We start from the raw sequence: 17,328 nt of genomic DNA, 5'->3' as shown, positions 1-17,328 counted from the left end.
ATACGGATTGATTGAATCCTCGACATCGTGGTTCATCCGATGAGATCATCGTGGAGCATGTGGGAGCCAACATGGGTATCCAGATCCCGCTGTTGGTTATTGGCCGGAGAGGCATCTCGGTCATGTCTACATGTCTCCCGAACCCGTAGGGTCTACACACTTAAAGTTCGGTGACGCTAGGGTTGTAGAGATATTAGTATGCAGTAACCCGAAAGTTGTTCGGAGTCCCGGATGAGATCCCGGACGTCACGAGGAGTTCCGGAATGGTCCGGAGATAAAGATTTATATATAGGAAGTCCAGTTTCGGCCATCGGGAAAGTTTCGGGGGTCGCCGGTATTGTACCGGGACCACCGGAAGAGTCCCGGGGGTCCACCGGGTGGGGCCACCTATCTCGGAGGGCCCCATGGGCTGAGTTGGGCGGGGAACCAGACCCTAGTGGGCTGGTGCGCCCCCCCTTGGGCTGCCCCTGCGCCTAGGGTTGAGAACCCTGGGGGTGGGGGCGCCCCCCACTTGGCTGGGGGGGGGAGCCACCCCTTGGCCGCCGCCCCCTTGGAGATCCATCTCCTAGGGCCGGCGCCCCCCAAGGTCCCTATATAAAGAGGGGGGAGGGAGGGCAGCCGCAACCCTTGCTCTTGGCGCCTCCCTCTCCCTTCGTAACACCTCTCCTCCCCGCTTGCGCTTGGCGAAGCCCTGCCAGGATCCTGCTGCATCCACCACCACGCCGTCGTGCTGCTGGATCTTAATCAACCTCTCCTTCCCCTTGCTGGATCAAGAAGGAGGAGACGTCTTTCCAACCGTACGTGTGTTGGACGCGGAGGTGCCGTCCGTTCGGCACTAGGTCATCGGTGATTTGGATCACGTCGAATACGACTCCATCAACCCCGTTCTCTTGAACGCTTCCGCGCGCGATCTACAAGGGTATGTAGATGCACTCCTCTCTCCCTCGTAGCTAGATGACTCCATAGATTGATCTTGGTGATGCGTAGAAAATTTTAAAATTCGGCTACGTTACCCAACAGTGGCATCATGAGCTAGGTCTATGCGTAGTTTCTATGCACGAGTAGAACACAAAGTAGTAGTTGTTAGGGAACGTAGTAATTTTAAAAAATTTCCTACGCACACGCAAGATCATGGTGATGCATAGCAACGAGAGGGGAGAGTGTGATCTACGTACCCTTGTAGACCGACAGCGGAAGCGTTATGACAACGCGGTTGATGTAGTCATACGTCTTCACGGCCCGACCGATCAAGCACCGAAACTACGGCACCTCCAAGTTTTAGCACAGGTTCAACTCGATGATGATCCCCGGACTCCGATCCAGCAAAGTGTCGGAGAAGAGTTCCGTTAGCACGACGGCGTGGTGACGATCTTGATGTTCTACCGTCGCAGGGCTTCGCCTAAGCACCGCTATAATATTATCGAGGATTATGGTGGAAGGGGGCACCGCACACGGCTAAGAAAACGATCACGTGGATCAACTTGTGTGTCTAGGGGTGCCCCCTGCCCCCGTATATAAAGGATCAAGAGGAGGAGGCCGGCCGGCCCTATAGGCGCGCCAAGGAGGAGTCCTCCTCCAAGTAGGAGTAGGACTCCTACTAGGAGGGGGAAGGAAGTGGGGAGGGAGAAGGAAAGGGGGGCGCCGCCCCCCTCTCCTAGTCCAATTCGGACCAGGGGGGAGGAGGCGCGCGGCCCATCCTGGCTTCCCTTCTCTTTCTCCACTAAGTCCATACGGCCCATTACTTCTCCGGGGGGGGGGGGGGGTCCGGTAACCCTCCGGTACTCCGGTTTTCTCTCCGAAATCACCCGGAACACTTCCGGTGTCCGAATATAGTCGTCCAATATATCAATCTTTATGCCTCGACCATTTCGAGACTCCTCGTTATGTCCGTGATCACATCGGGACTCCGAACTAACTTCGGTACATCAAAACTCATAAACTGATAATATAACTGTCATCGAAACCTTAAGCATGCGGACCCTACGGGTTCGAGAACAATGTAGACATGACCGAGACATGTCTCCGGTCAATAACCAATAGCGGAACCTGGATGCTCATATTGGCTCCTACATATTCTACGAAGATCTTTATCGGTCAGACCGCATAACAACATATGTTGTTCCCTTTGTCATCGGTATGTTACTTGCCCGAGATTCGATCGTCGGTATCTCAATACCTAGTTCAATCTCGTTACTGGCAAGTCTCTTTACTCGTTTCGTAATACATCATCTCGCAACTAACTCATTAGTTGCAATGCTTGCAAGGCTTATGTGATGTGCATTTCCGAGAGGGCCCAGAGATACCTCTCCGACAATCGGAGTGACAAATCCTAATCTCGAAATACGCCAATCCAACATTTACCTTTGGAGACACCTGTAGAGCTCCTTTATAATCACCCAGTTACGTTGTGACGTTTGGTAGCACACAAAGTGTTCCTCCGGCAAACGGGAGTTACATAATTTCATAGTCATAGGAACATGTATAAGTCATGAAGAAAGCAATATCAACATACTAAACGATCGGGTGCTAAGCTAATGGAATGGGTCATGTCAATCACATCATTCTCCTAATAATGTGATCCCGTTAATCAAATGACAACACATGTCTATGGTTAGGAAACATAACCATCTTTGATTAATGAGCTAGTCAAGTAGAGGCATACTAGTGACGTTTAGTTTGTCTATGTATTCACACAAGTATTACGTTTCTAGATAATACAATTCTAGCATGAATAATAAACATTTATCATGATATAAGGAAATAAAATAATAACATTATTATTGCCTCTAGGGCATATGTCCTTCAGTTGTGGGCGTCGATATTGACAATTATCTTGCCGTTACTAGTCTTATCTTGATTCGGCGACATTGTGGGATGAAGCGGCCCGGACCGACCTTACACGTACACTTACGTGAGACTGATTCCACCGACTGACATGCACTAGTTGCATAAGGTGGCTGGCGGGTGTCTGTCTCTCCCACTTTAGTCGGATCGGATTCGATGAACATGGTCCTTATCAAGGGTAAATAGAAATTGGCAATTCACGTTCTGGTTTTGGCATAGGTAAGAAACGTTCTTGCTAGAATCCTATAGCAGCCACGTAAAAACTTGCAACAACAATTAGAGGACGTCTAACTTGTTTCTGCAGCAAGTGTTTTGTGATGTGATATGGCCAAAGGATGTGATGAATGATATATGTGATGTATGAGATGATCATGTTCTTGTAATAGGAATCACGACTTGCATGTCGATGAGTATGACAACCGGCAGGAGCCATAGGAGTTGTCTTAATTTATTTGTGACCTGCGTGTCAACATATGACATCATGTAATTACTTTACTTTATTGCTAAACCATTAGCCATAGTAGTAGAAGTAATAGATGACGAGAGAACTTCAAGAAGACACGATGATGGAGATCATGGTGTCATGCCGGTGACAACGATGATCATGGAGCCCCAAAGATGGAGATCAAAAGGAGCAAATGATATTGGCCATATCATGTCACTATTTGATTGCATGTGATGTTTATCATGTTTTACATCTTATTTGCTTAGAACGACGGTAGCTTAAATAAGATGATCCCTCGTAATAATTTCAAGAAAGTGTTCCCCCTAACTGTGCACCGTTGCGAAGGTTCGTTGTTTCGAAGCACCACGTGATGATCGGGTGTGATAGATTCTAACGTTCGAATACAACGGGTGTAAGCCAGATTTACACACGCAATACACTTAGGTTGACTTGACGAGCCTAGCATGTACAGACATGGCCTCGGAACACGGAAGACCGAAAGGTCGAGCATGAGTCGTATAGAAGATACGATCAACATGAAGATGTTCACCGATGTTGGCTAGTCCGTCTCACGTGATGATTGGACACGGCCTAGTTAACTCGGATCATGTTTCACTTAGATGACTGGAGGGATGTCTATCCGAGTGGGAGTTCATTGAGTAATTTGATTAGATGAATTTAATTATCATGAACTTAGTCTAAAATCTTTACAATATGTCTTGTAGATCAAATGGCCCACGTTGTCCTCAACTTCAACGCGTTCCTAGAGAAAACCAAGCTGAAAGATGATGGCAGCAACTATACGGACTGGGTCCGGAACCTAAGGATCATCCTCATAGCTGCCAAGAAAGATTATGTCCTAGAAGCACCGCTAGGTGCCGCACCTATCCCAGAGAACCAAGACGTTATGAACGCTTGGCAGTCACATGCTGATGATTACTTCCTCGTTCAGTGTGGCATGCTTTACAACTTAGAACCGGGGCTCCAAAAGCGTTTTGAGAGACATGGAGCATATGAGATGTTCAAAAGAGCTGAAAATGGTTTTCCAAGCTCACGCCCGGGTCAAGAGATATGAAGTCTCCGACAAGTTCTTCAGTTGTAAGATGGAGGAAAATAGTTCTGTCAGTGAGCACATACTCAAAATGTCTGGGTTGCATGACTCAGCTGGGAGTTAATCTCCCGGATGACGCGGTCATTGACAGAATCCTTCAGTCGCTTCCACCGAGCTACAAGAGCTTTGTGATGAACTTCAATATGCAGGGGATGGAAAAGACCATTCCTAAGGTATATTCAATGCTGAAATCAGCAGAGGTGGAAATCAAAAAGGAACATCAAGTGTTGATGGTGAATAAAACCACTAAGTTCAAGAAAGGCAAGGGTAAGAAGAACTTCAAGAAGGACGACAAGGGAGTTGCCACGCCCGGTAAGCAAGCTGCCGAAAAGAAGCCAAAGAATGGACCCAAGCCCGAGACTGAGTGTTTTTATTGCAAGGGAAGTGGTCACTGGAAGCGGAACTGTCCCAAATACTTAGCGGACAAGAAGGCAGGCAACACCAAAGGTATATGTGATATACATGTAATTGATGTGTACCTTACCAGTACTCGTAGTAGCTCCTGGGTATTTGATACCGGTGCGGTTGCTCACATTTGTAACTCAAAGCAGGAGCTGCGGAATAAGCGGAGACTGGCGAAGGACGAGGTGGCGATGCGCGTCGAGAATGGTTCCAAGGTCGATGTGATCGCCGTCGGCACGCTACCTCTACATTTACCTACGGGATTAGTTTTAAACCTCAATAATTGTTATTTAGTGCCAGCTTTGAGCATGAACATTGTATCAGGATCTCGTTTAATTCGAGATGGCTACTCATTTAAATCCGAGAATAATGGTTGTTCTATTCATATGAGAGATATGTTTTATGGTCATGCTCCGTTGGTGAATGGTTTATTCTTAATGAATCTCGAGCGTAATGTTACACATATTCATAGTGTGAATACCAAAAGATGTAAGGTTGATAATGATAGTCCCACATACTTGTGGCATTGTCGCCTTGGCCACATAGGTGTCAAACGCATGAAGAAGCTCCATGCAGATGGACTTTTGGAGTCTCTTGATTACAAATCATTTGACACGTGCGAACCATGCCTCATTGGTAAAATGACCAAGACTCCGTTCTCAGGAACAATGGAGCGAGCAACCAACTTATTGGAAATCATACATACTGATGTGTGCGGTCCAATGAGTGTTGAGGCTCGCGGTGGCTATCATTATGTTCTCATCCTCACTGATGACTTGAGTAGATATGGGTATGTCTACTTAATGAAACACAAGTCTAAGACCTTTGAAAAGTTCAAGGAATTTCAGAGTGAGGTTGAGAATCAACGTGACAAGAAAATCAAGTTCTTGCGATCAGATCGTGGGGGAGAATACTTGAGTCATGAATTTGGCACACACTTAAGAAAATGTGGAATAGTTTCACAACTCACGCCGCCTGGAACACCTCAGTGTAATGGTGTGTCCGAACGTCGTAATCGCACTCTATTGGATATGGTGCGATCTATAATGTCTCTTACCGATCTACCGCTGTCATTTTGGGGCTATGCTTTAGAGACTGACGCATTCACTTTAAATAGGGCTCCGTCGAAATCCGTTGAGACGACACCGTATGAATTATGGTTTGGGAAGAAACCTAAGCTGTCGTTTCTAAAAGTTTGGGGATGCGATGCTTATGTCAAGAAACTTCAACCTGGAAAGCTCGAACCCAAATACGAAAAATGCGTCTTCATAGGATACCCTAAAGAAACTATTGGGTATACCTTCTACCTCAGATCCGAAGGCAAGATCTTTATTGCCAGGAATGGGTCCTTTCTAGAGAAAGAGTTTCTCTCGAAAGAAATAAGTGGGAGGAAAGTAGAACTTGATGAAGTATTATCTCTTGAACCGGTAAGTGGCGCAGCTTAAGAAAATGTTCCTGAGGTGCCTGCACCGACTAGAGAGGAAGTTAATGATGATGATCATGAAACTTCAGATCAAGTTGCTACTGAACTTCGTAGGTCCACAAGGACACGTTCCACACCAGAGTGATACGGCAACCCTGTCTTGGAAATCATGTTGTTAGACAACGGTGAACCTTCAAACTATGAAGAAGCGATGGCGGGCCCGGATTCCGACAAATGGCTGGAAGCCATGAAATCCGAGATAGGATCCATGTATGAAAACGAAGTATGGACTTTGACTGACTTGCCCGATGATCGGCGAGCCATAAAAAATAAATGGATCTTTAAGAAGAAGACAGACGCGGATGGTAACGTAACCATCTATAAAGCTCGGCTTGTCGCTAAGGGTTATCGACAAGTTCAAGGGGTTGACTACGATGAGACTTTCTCACCCGTAGCGAAGCTGAAGTCCGTCCGAATCATGTTAGCAATTGCCGCATTCTATAATTATGAGATATGGCAAATGGACATCAAAACAACATTCCTTAATGGTTTCCTTAAGGAAGAATTGTATATGATGCACCCGGAAGGTTTTGTCGATCCTAAGAATGCTGACAAGGTGTGCAAGCTCCAACGCTCGATTTATGGGCTGGTGCAAGCATCTCGGAGTTGGAACATTCGTTTTGATGAGATGATCAAAGCGTTTGGGTTTACGCAGACTTATGGAGAAGCCTGCATTTACAAGAAAGTGAGTGGGAGCTCTATAGCATTTCTCATATTGTATGTGGATGACATACTATTGATGGGAAATGATATAGAATTCTTGGAAAGCATAAAGGCCTACTTGAACAAGTGTTTTTCAATGAAGGACCTTGGAGAAGCTGCTTATATATTAGGCATCAAGATCTATAGAGATAGATCGAGACGCCTCATTGGTCTTTCACAAAGTACGTACCTTGACAAGATATTGAAGAAGTTCAAAATGGATCAGTCAAAGAAGGGGTTCTTGCCTGTATTGCAAGGTACGAGATTGAGCATGGCTCAATGCCCGACCACGGCAGAAGATAGAGAAAAGATGAGTGTCGTCCTCTATGCCTCGGCCATAGGGTCTATCATGTATGCTATGCTGTGTACCAGACATGATGTAAACCTTGCCGTAAGTTTGGTAGGAAGGTACCAAAGTAATCCCGGCATGGAACACTGGACAGCGGTCAAGAATATCCTGAAATAACTGAAAAGGACTAAGGATATGTTTCTCGTTTATGGAGGTGACGAAGATCTCGTCGTAAAGGGTTACGTCGATGCTAGCTTCGACACAGATCTGGATGACTCTAAGTCACAAACCGGATACATGTATATTTTGAATGGTGGGGCAGTAAGCTGGTGCAGTTGCAAGCAAAGCGTTGTGGTGGGATCTACATGTGAAGCGGAGTACATGGCAGCCTCGGAGGCAGCACAAGAAGCAGTCTGGGTGAAGGAGTTCATAACCGACCTAGGAGTCATACCCAATACGTCGGGCCCGATGACTCTCTTCTGTGAGAACACTGGAGCTATTGCCCTTGCTAAGGATCCCAGGTTTCACAGGAAGACCAGGCATATCAAGCGTCGCTTCAACTCCATTCGTGAAAGTGTTCAAAATGGAGACATAGAGATTTGTAAAGTACATACGAACCTGAATGTGGCAGATCCGTTGACTAAACAGTCTCCCTAGAGCAAAACATGATCAACACCAGAACTGCATGGGTGTTCGATTCATCACAATGTAACTAGACTATTGACTCTAGTGCAAGTGGGAGACTGTTGGAAATATGCCCTAGAGGCAATAATAAAATGGTTATTATTATATTTCTTTGTTCATGATAATTGTCTATTGTTCATGCTATAATTGAAGGGGAGCCTTGGCGCAGTGGTAAAGCTGCTGCCTTGTGACCATGAGGTCATGGGTTCAAGTCCTGGAAACAGCCTCTTACAGAAATGTAGGGAAAGACTGCGTACTATAGACCCAAAGTGGTCGGACCCTTCCCTGGACCCTGCGCAAGCGGGAGCTACATGCACCAGGTTGCCCTTTTTGTTCATGCTATAATTGTGTTATCCGGAAATCGTAATAAATGTGTGAATACATAGACCACAACACGTCCCTAGTGAGCCTCTAGTTGACTAGCTCGTTGATCAAAAGATAGTCATAGTTTCCTGACTATGGACATTGGATGTCATTGATAACGGGATCACATCATTAGGAGAATGATGTGATGGACAAGACCCAATCCTAAGCATAGCTCAAAGATCGTGTAGTTCGTTTGCTGTAGCTTTTTCGAATGTCAAGTATCATTTCCTTAGACCATGAGATTGTGCAACTCCCGGATACCGTAGGAGTGCCTTGGGTGTGCCAAACGTCACAACGTAACTGGGTGACTATAAAGGTACACTACAGGTATCTCCGAAAGTGTCTGTTGGGTTGGCACGAATCGAGACTGGGATTTGTCACTCCGTCTGACGGAGAGGTATCTCTGGGCCCACTCGGTAATGCATCATCATAATGAGCTCAATGTGACCAAGTGGTTGATCACGGGATCATGCATTACGGTACGAGTAAAGTGACTTGCCGGTAACGAGATTGAACGAGGTATTGGGATACCGACGATCGAGTCTCGGGCAAGTAACGTACCGATTGACAAAGGGAATTGTATATGGATTGATTGAATCCTCGACATTGTGGTTCATCCGATGAGATCATCGTGGAGCATGTGGGAGCCAACATGGGTACCCAGATCCCGCTGTTGGTTATTGGCCGGAGAGGCATCTCGGTCATGTCTGCATGTCTCCCGAACCCGTAGGGTCTACACACTTAAGGTTCGGTGACGCTAGGGTTGTAGAGATATTAGTATGCAGTAACCCAAAAGTTGTTCGGAGTCCCGGATGAGATCCTGGACGTCACCAGGAGTTCCGGAATGGTCCGGAGGTAAAGATTTATATATAGGAAGTCCATTTTCGGCCATCGGGAAGGTTTTGGGGGTCGCCGGTATTGTACCGGGACCACCGGAAGGGTCCCGGGGGTCCACCGGGTGGGGCCACCTATCCCGGAGGGCCCCATGGGCTGATTTGGGAGGGGAACCAGCCCCTAGTGGGCTGGTGCGCCCCCTTGGGCCTCCCCTGCGCCTAGGGTTGGGAACCCTGGGGGTGGGGGCGCCCCCCACTTGGCTTGGGGGGAAGCCACCCCTTGGCCGCCGCCCCCTTGGAGATCCATCTCCTAGGGCCGGCGCCCCCCAAGGCCCCTATATAAAGAGGGGGGGAGGGAGGGCAGCCGCAACCCTTGCTCTTGGCGCCTCCCTCTCCCTCCGTAACACCTCTCCTCCCCGCTTGTGCTTGGCGAAGCCCTGCCGGGATCCTGCTGCATCCACCACCATGCCGTCGTGCTGCTGGATCTTCATCAACCTCTCCTTCCCCTTGCTGCATCAAGAAGGAGGAGACATCTTCCCAACCGTACGTGTGTTGAACGCGGAGGTGCCGTCCGTTCGGCACTAGGTCATCGGTGATTTGGATCACGTCGAATACGACTCCATCAACCCCGTTCTCTTGAACGCTTCCGCGCGCGATCTACAAGGGTATGTAGATGCACTCCTCTCTCCCTCGTTGCTAGATGACTCCATAGATTGATCTTGGTGATGGGTAGAAAATTTTAAATTTCTGCTACGTTACCCAACAGAGTTGGCATAGATCATGATTAGGATTTGTCACTCCGATTGTCGGAGAGGTATCTCTGGGCCCTCTCGGTAATGCACGTCACTATAAGCCTTGCAAGCAATGTGACTAATGAGTTAGTTGCAGGATGATGCATTACGGAACGAGTAAAGAGATTTGCCGGTAATGAGATTGAACTAGGTATTGAGATACCGACGACCGAATCTCGGGCAAGTAACATACCGATGACAAAGGGAACAACGTATGTTGTTATGCGGTTTGACTGATAAAGATCTTCGTAGAATATGTAGGAGCCAATATGAGCATCCAGGTTCCGCTATTGGTTATTAACCGGAGACGTGTCTCGGTCATGTCTACATAGTTCTCGAACCCGTAGGGTCCGCACGCTTAACGTTCGGTATTATGAGTTTATGTGTTTTGATTTACCGAAGATAGTTCGGAGTCTTGGATATGATCACCGACATGATGAGGAGTCTCCAAATGGTCGAGACATAAAGATCGATATATTGGATGACTATGTTTGGACATCGGAAGGGTTCTGAATGAGTTTGGACATATACCGGAGTACCGGGGGGTTACCGAACCCCCCCTCCTCGGGAGTGTAATGGGCCTTATGGGCCTTAGTGAAGAGAGAGAGGGGCAGCCAGGGCAGGCCGCGCGCCCCCTCCCCCTCTGGTCGGAATTGGACTAGGAAGGGGGGTCGGAGCCCCCCTTTCCTTCTCCCTCTCTCCTCCTTCCTTCTCTCCTACTCCTACTACATGGAAGGGCGCGCCATAGGAGGACCGGCCCTCCCCCTCGTCCACTCCTTTATATACGGGGGAGGGGGGCATCCCATAGACACAGAAGTTGATCATTTATCTCTTAGCCGTGTGCGGTGCCCCCTCCATCATAATCCACCTCGGTCATATCGTCGTAGTGCTTAGGCGAAGCCCTGTGCCGGTAGCTTCATCATCATCGTCATCACGCCGTTGTGCTGACGAAGCTCTCCCTCAAAGCTCTACTGGATCGTGAGTTCGTGGGACGTCACCGAGCTGAACGTGTGCAGATCGCGGAGGTGCCGTACGTTCGGTACTGGGATCATTCGATCGTGAAGACGTACAACTACATCAACCGCGTTGTCATAACGCTTCCGCTTTTGGTCTACGAGGGTACGTGGACAACACTCTCCCCTCTCGTTGCTATGCATCACCATGATCTTGCTTGTGCGTAGGATTTTTTTTGAAATTAATACGTTACCCAACAAATAAGGCAGATGCTCCCACCAGTATTAGCGTACTAAAAGTATTTGGTATTCCAAAGAGACCATAATAAGGCAATCGTCTATCTACCAATGAGCAAGCAATCACACAAGCACGGCACCGAGATTTGTTAACGAGGTTCACCATCATGGCTATGTCCCCGAGGCCTGACTACGAGCGCTCATCCCCGTTACACCGCTACAATACCGCAACCGGGCCGCCCGGGCGTCGGCACACGCCGCCGGCTCCCCCGCGTGCCGGTGCTATTATGTTGGCATAGGTTACATCATGTGTCTACCCCCTCATTATATAAGAGGCCTAGGATACAAGCGTCCTACTTGAACACGACTCCATATCCGGTCTACACACCGTACGACTCCAAGTCCAACTGTAACCTACCTTGTACAAATAATATTCGACAAAACTCTAACACGCAGTCCGGAGATGCTCCATTGAAACACCTCCGCGCTCCGGCGATGCTTCATTGAAACACCCGAATCTTGATGATGTTTTCTTGCAACACCGGCACCCCCCGATGATGCTCCTTTGAAGCACCGGCGGCTCCCATGATGCTTCGTCAAAACACCAATTTCCCGGCGACGCTTCACTGAAGCACCGACAGTGCAGTAACATAGCCAGCGAGCATCGACGTGGATGTTGTGTTGCAGCACCATCACCGGTGAGCAGCACCATGGATACTGCATTGCAGCACCATCGCCGGCGTTATATCATTGAAAACGCCAGCATAGAAGAAACCACCAAGGAGTAAGACGGTGGTCCAAGTAAGCACCAGAAAGCCCAATCCCTTGATGGCCCTGGATAGGTAACCGATGAACGCAGCATAGCTGTTGATAGCACTCACCTCACACCAATCACTATCATCAAGAAGATATTCCCGGGAAACCCCCATTAATTCCCAGCCCCTCGGAGGAGTCGACCAACCTGGTCGATCTGGTCAATACGATGTGATTAGCCATATAAAAGATAAAGATGATAGGACTAACAAGCTAGACCATTATTTCATTGAAATTTAAAAAACGAAGAAGAAAAAGAAGAAGAAGAGTTGATCATCATCTGAACTGCAAGAAAGTGAAGATGGATCAAGCTGACCCAGGTTCAAGCTGCTGCTGACAGCACAAGGGGAGAGGAGCTCAGATCTGGTCAGGCTGTGAGGCACAAGGTCTTTAAAAGAGGTGAACAGGTTATGTGCCATTCATCCATGGCTCAACTAATTAACAAGATTCGGGAGGTAAACGATATGCTTGTTTTAAGTAGAATGATAACACGATAAGATCTTATTTGACCAAGACCAGCGCTCTCACTGGTCTGCTGCAAATGTTTATTAGCCGGCCAGCGTGTTGAGCTTAGCTAGTGGGTTAATTAAACTAAATTTGATACCCTGAGCCATATGGTACACGTTCTGTTAGGTACCTAGTCCAAGCTAACCAAAATTGTATACAATACCAAAGCCATCACGTAACACACCTAAACCAATAGTACATTTCATTGATTGCTGCAACAGAATGCATCAGAGATCAGGAAATGCATCTCTTCCAATTACTCAGAGACAGATTAGCAATGTTGACCTGGCTTCTCCGTGCCCAACGGCATGCTGCCAAATAGCCAAGATCAATTAGAGACTGCTCAGAGTTGATGAGACTAGCTTAGCTAATAACAGTCTTCAGCCGACCAAGAACTAGTATATTGGTGTTTATACAGACTGACCGCCGATATATATACCGCTTACACATGAATTTAGCTAGGATATTGTTTTGCTATTTTCTCATTGAAAATTGTAAATCAATGCTAATAACAGTCCAATATGAACATCGACTTCAACGCAAATACAAAGAGATGAAGAGACATTTGAATCAGACAAATAGTAGCTTCCAATTTTTTGTAAATACAAATATAGACTGGGAAATAACCGTTCTTCAGCCGATCAAGAACTAGTACATATAGTTATCGCCTAGTTGATCATTTACAGTCAATGTTACATCTGGTGCTACAAGTTTTCAAGTTGGAGGAAATAAAAGAGCAAAGAAAGTCCTAGCAAAACTACTGGACTAGTGTACTTGTACTCATGTTTGTGGTTATCCCTTGTGGTTATGTCAGAATTCATGTTTGTGGTTGCTTGTGGTATTTCTCACTTACTTTGTCAGACTTTGAGAATTCCCTTGTGGTTTGCTTGTAAGGCTAATCAAGTACTATGTTTGTGGTTGTCAGACTATGTTTGTCATGCAATCTGTTCGGTTCAGTACTCTGTCCAATCATCTATTAACAAGTGAACAATCTGCATTGCATTCAGTTTACACAATTGTCTAAAATCATGTGAACAATCTGTTATGAATCCCATTCAGTTTATAAAATGGCCTGGAACTGAAACTATCTAGTTAGCATACAATTTGCCGTTACCAAACTGGACAAACATGCGACTGAAATGCTCTGAGCAAACCCAATTTTTAATAAATAACATAGGTCAGATTACATGCAGGTCAAAACCATGCCACGTGGACGGTTTTAGTCAAAACCGGGTCCATGTCATACCAAAACCACTTTAAGCGTCGTGAGGGACGAAAAGTATCCGGTTTATATAGTTGAGGGATTGAGTTTTAGTTGTTTCAGAGTCGAGGGACGATTTCTATACTATCGCTAGAGTTCGAGGGCGAAAAATATACTTATCCCTATTAGTCTATAGAGGGAGTACGTATGATCATATATCTAAGTGCACCCAAAAAAAAAATTGATCACATCTATCATCTATGGCCGGTCCCGGTGGCAAGGATGATATTAAGCCTCAGGTGGACCGACCAGCAAACTCCCCCACACACGTTCTCACACCTCGCCGTCCATGGCGGTGATGCCGATACCGATGCCCAGCCCCTGGTTCCTCCTCCTGCTCCTCCTCCCCTGCTCCTCCACCTCCACCCCCGCCCCGGACGTCGACCTCGACTACATCATCAACAACACCGGCGGTGACGCCTCTGCCAGCAACAACCTCGAGGACGACTCCCCCGCCTACCCCGGCTACAACCAAGACCTCTTCGCCAACGACGACGACAGCCCCCAAAACCCCGTCGACGAGGCCCACGTGGTAGTCCTCACCGCCGCCAACTTCTCCTCCTTCCTCGCCGGGCGCCGCCACGTCATGGTTAACTTCTACGTGCCCTGGTGCTACTGGTCCCGTAAGCTCGCACCGGAGTACGCCGCGGCGGCGTCGCACCTGGCCGACACGGGGCTCGACGTCGTGCTTGCCAAGGTCGACATTGCCAAGGTCGAGAACAACCAACTCGCGCGCGCCCATGACGTGCATGGCTCCCCCATCGTCCACTTCTTCATCGACGGCGTCCCCAGGGGCTACCGCTACTACGGCGAGAGGACCAAGTAAGTAGTACTAAGTAGTAATACGTCTTCATTCCCCTCCCCGGCTGCTGCTGTATCATCCATTGTTGCCATTTTTGCTTTGCTGCAGGGACGCCATTGTCGCTTGGATCACCAAGAAGCTGGGCCCTGCCGTGCGAAACGTCACCACCGTCGACGAGGCCGAGAAGATCATCACTGGTCACGGCATGGCCACACTCGCCTTCCTCGACTCCCTCTCGGTATGCTCCTCTCGCAGCAAAGTCAACCAACCTACCCAAATTGCTGCAGTTGCAATTGCAACCCATGTTACCCAGATCAAATCACATTGACCTAATAATATACGATGCATCAATGGCAAGTTTGGCAACCAAACCAACCGCCATGCATGTTACTCACATTGACCCAATAATACATGATGATTCTTCTGCTTTGCTTGCTCGCTACTGTACTATAGTTGAAATGTCACCCTGCATGCTCTGTTTCCATGTGCTGAGAACGAATCCTAGATGTGCATGTTGCACAATGTACATATACTATTGTGAACTGTGATTGGTTTTTTGTTAATTACTCTACCCGAAAATGATATAGGGTGCTCACAGCGATGAGCTTGCTGCTGCTTCAAAGCTGGAGGACAGCATCAACGTTTACCAGACCACCAGCCCTGATGTAGCCGAGCTTTTCGGCGTTGACCCGGAAGCAAAGCGCCCGTTCGTAGTCCTGCTGGAGGCAGATCAGGAGGGGAAGCTGACCGTATCCCGGTATAAACGTCTCAGATTGTCCGATTTGTTTTTGAACCACAGCTTACTGTAATGTCTCACTGTCCGCTCCAAGAAACCGGTTTCAATATTCTTGTACACAAAATATTGAGGTATATTTCCCTTTTCCTTCTAATAATCAAGAGCACAAATATTGCAGTCACTTCTGCATTCCAATTTGCCTTCGCCATCTATACAGATGTCATTCCAATTTGCTTTTGCCAGCCATACATACTAAAGGCGCACCCGTTGGTTTTACTGTGTTAGTTCTGGTATTGTCATGGTGCAATGTCAACATGCTAATCTAGCTTTGTTTTTTTCTTTTAGGACATGAAAATCTTCAAATATAAGATGAAAAATGCATGCATGTATTTCGCCACTAGGCCTGAAGAACAAACAAACTAATGAGAGCAACTCCAACGGGGCGACCCAAACGGACGCGCACTTTGTCCGCTTTTTGTCCGTTTGGGTCGGCCAGGCGGACGTGCGCGTCCGCTTTTTAAAATGGGTCGGCTTGACCGCCCAACGGGGAGGCCGACCAAAATGTGCCGCCGTGGAAAAATAATAATAAGTTGCACGAAATAAACATAAATAAACATAATTAAACATAAAGTGGCCGGTCAAACGCCGGCCAAAGTCCACCTATATCTAATAAACATTAAATAGAACATTAAAAAAGTTTGCGCCCGTCAGCTGCCGCCCGGCACGCTGCCCTAGGCGTCGTCGGCCTTGCTCTTGCCCTTACCGTCGACGCCGCCGTCGTCGGTGAGGTCGATGAAGACCGGAGCAGGGGCAGCGTGACATCAGGGTACGGCAATGGCTGCCTGTACTCCCAGTGCCACCGCGCTTGGTGCACCGGGATGTGCAGGCGCCGGCGACCATGGAAGAAACCCGTCGCCACCGGAGGAGGAGGAGGAGGAGGGGGAAGGGGAGCACGGGAGGACGAGGCGCCGGGGGTGCCCTTGCCCTTGCCCTTGCCATTGCTGCTGCCGAAGAGGCCCATGGCTAGGGTTTGCGGTCGCCGGCGAGGAAGCAAAGGGAGTGGTGGGGGGGCCAGACGTGGACGGGAGAAGTGGATGAGGCCGACCCCGCCACACGCGTGGTTAAAAAAGGACGCTTCCACTGGCTGACACGTGGGCCCGCTGTCAGTGGTCGTCATAAATAAGACGACCGGTGGCGGTTGGGGTGGCCGCCAGGTGGGGACGCGGCCGACGGTGAGGAGACGCGCGGCGCGTCCGCTTCACGTCCGCGCCGACGCATTCCAGGCGCAATTTTGGGCTGGAAATGGGTCGGCGCGGACGCCAGGAGGACACGATTTGAGTTTGGGTCGGCGCGTTGGGCCGCCACTTTTGTCCGCGTGGACCCAAACGGACGCGGGCGAACGAAATGGGTCGCCCCATTGGAGTTGCTCTGAAGGTGACCAAATAAGCCGAGCGTAATTGGTATCTTCATGATATCAATATATTCCATTTCTCAAAAAAAAAAGAGAAAAGAATAAAAAGTCAAATTTTGTAATAAAAAGATGCAATTATTGCCCTTTTCCTTGGCTGCTGGATTAGAAGATGTGGTTGTCACATATAACCAGCTTTCCCGTCGCAATTCCAGTGAAGATACTCTTTTGCCTTGAAGTTCCATAAGAAAAAAAATCCAGGATATTCCAAGCGCACAAGTGATTTTGAATACATGCTTTTTTTTTGGAATTCAAGTCAACTTAATGTGATGGTCAATAGTCGAGCCAACAGTCAATGGTTCAAGTCAATGGTCAACGGGTCAGTCAGTGGTCTTCAGGGTCAAGTCAACAGATCAAACCAAGTCCCTAGAAAAAAAAACAAATCAAACTGATGGCTGGAGTGACTCGAGCGAGCGACCAGCTCATGTTCGTGGGCTGGCCTAGAAGGCGCTGCAGTGAGCGCCAGTTGGCTTCCGCGGCGGTAAAGGCGCCGAATAGGGGGTCCAAGCGGCGACCATGCATGGTGTATTTTTTGGAATTTGAGTCAGCTTAATATGACAGTCAATGGTCGAGCCAACAGTCAATGGTCCAAGTCAATAGT

At 48.0% G+C, this 17,328-nt stretch overlaps 1 protein-coding gene across 1 annotated transcript; it reads left to right on the top strand.

The window, feature by feature from the left end:
* The first annotated feature begins 13,977 nt into the window (after window positions 1-13,977).
* Window positions 13,978-15,494, top strand: LOC123129887 (protein disulfide isomerase-like 1-4). The gene is made up of 3 exons (XM_044549863.1): window positions 13,978-14,543; window positions 14,632-14,761; window positions 15,111-15,494. The coding sequence occupies exons 1-3, from the start codon at window positions 14,011-14,013 to the stop codon at window positions 15,330-15,332; spliced, it is 885 nt and encodes a 294-aa protein (XP_044405798.1). The 5' UTR covers window positions 13,978-14,010; the 3' UTR covers window positions 15,333-15,494.
* The last annotated feature ends 1,834 nt before the right edge of the window (window positions 15,495-17,328 follow it).

This window comes from Triticum aestivum, chromosome 6A, assembly GCF_018294505.1.
Source record: "Triticum aestivum cultivar Chinese Spring chromosome 6A, IWGSC CS RefSeq v2.1, whole genome shotgun sequence".
NCBI classification, from domain to species: Eukaryota; Viridiplantae; Streptophyta; class Magnoliopsida; order Poales; family Poaceae; genus Triticum; species Triticum aestivum.
Note: the sequence above shows the minus strand (reverse complement) of the source record. Positions and strands in the feature narration are given on the sequence as shown.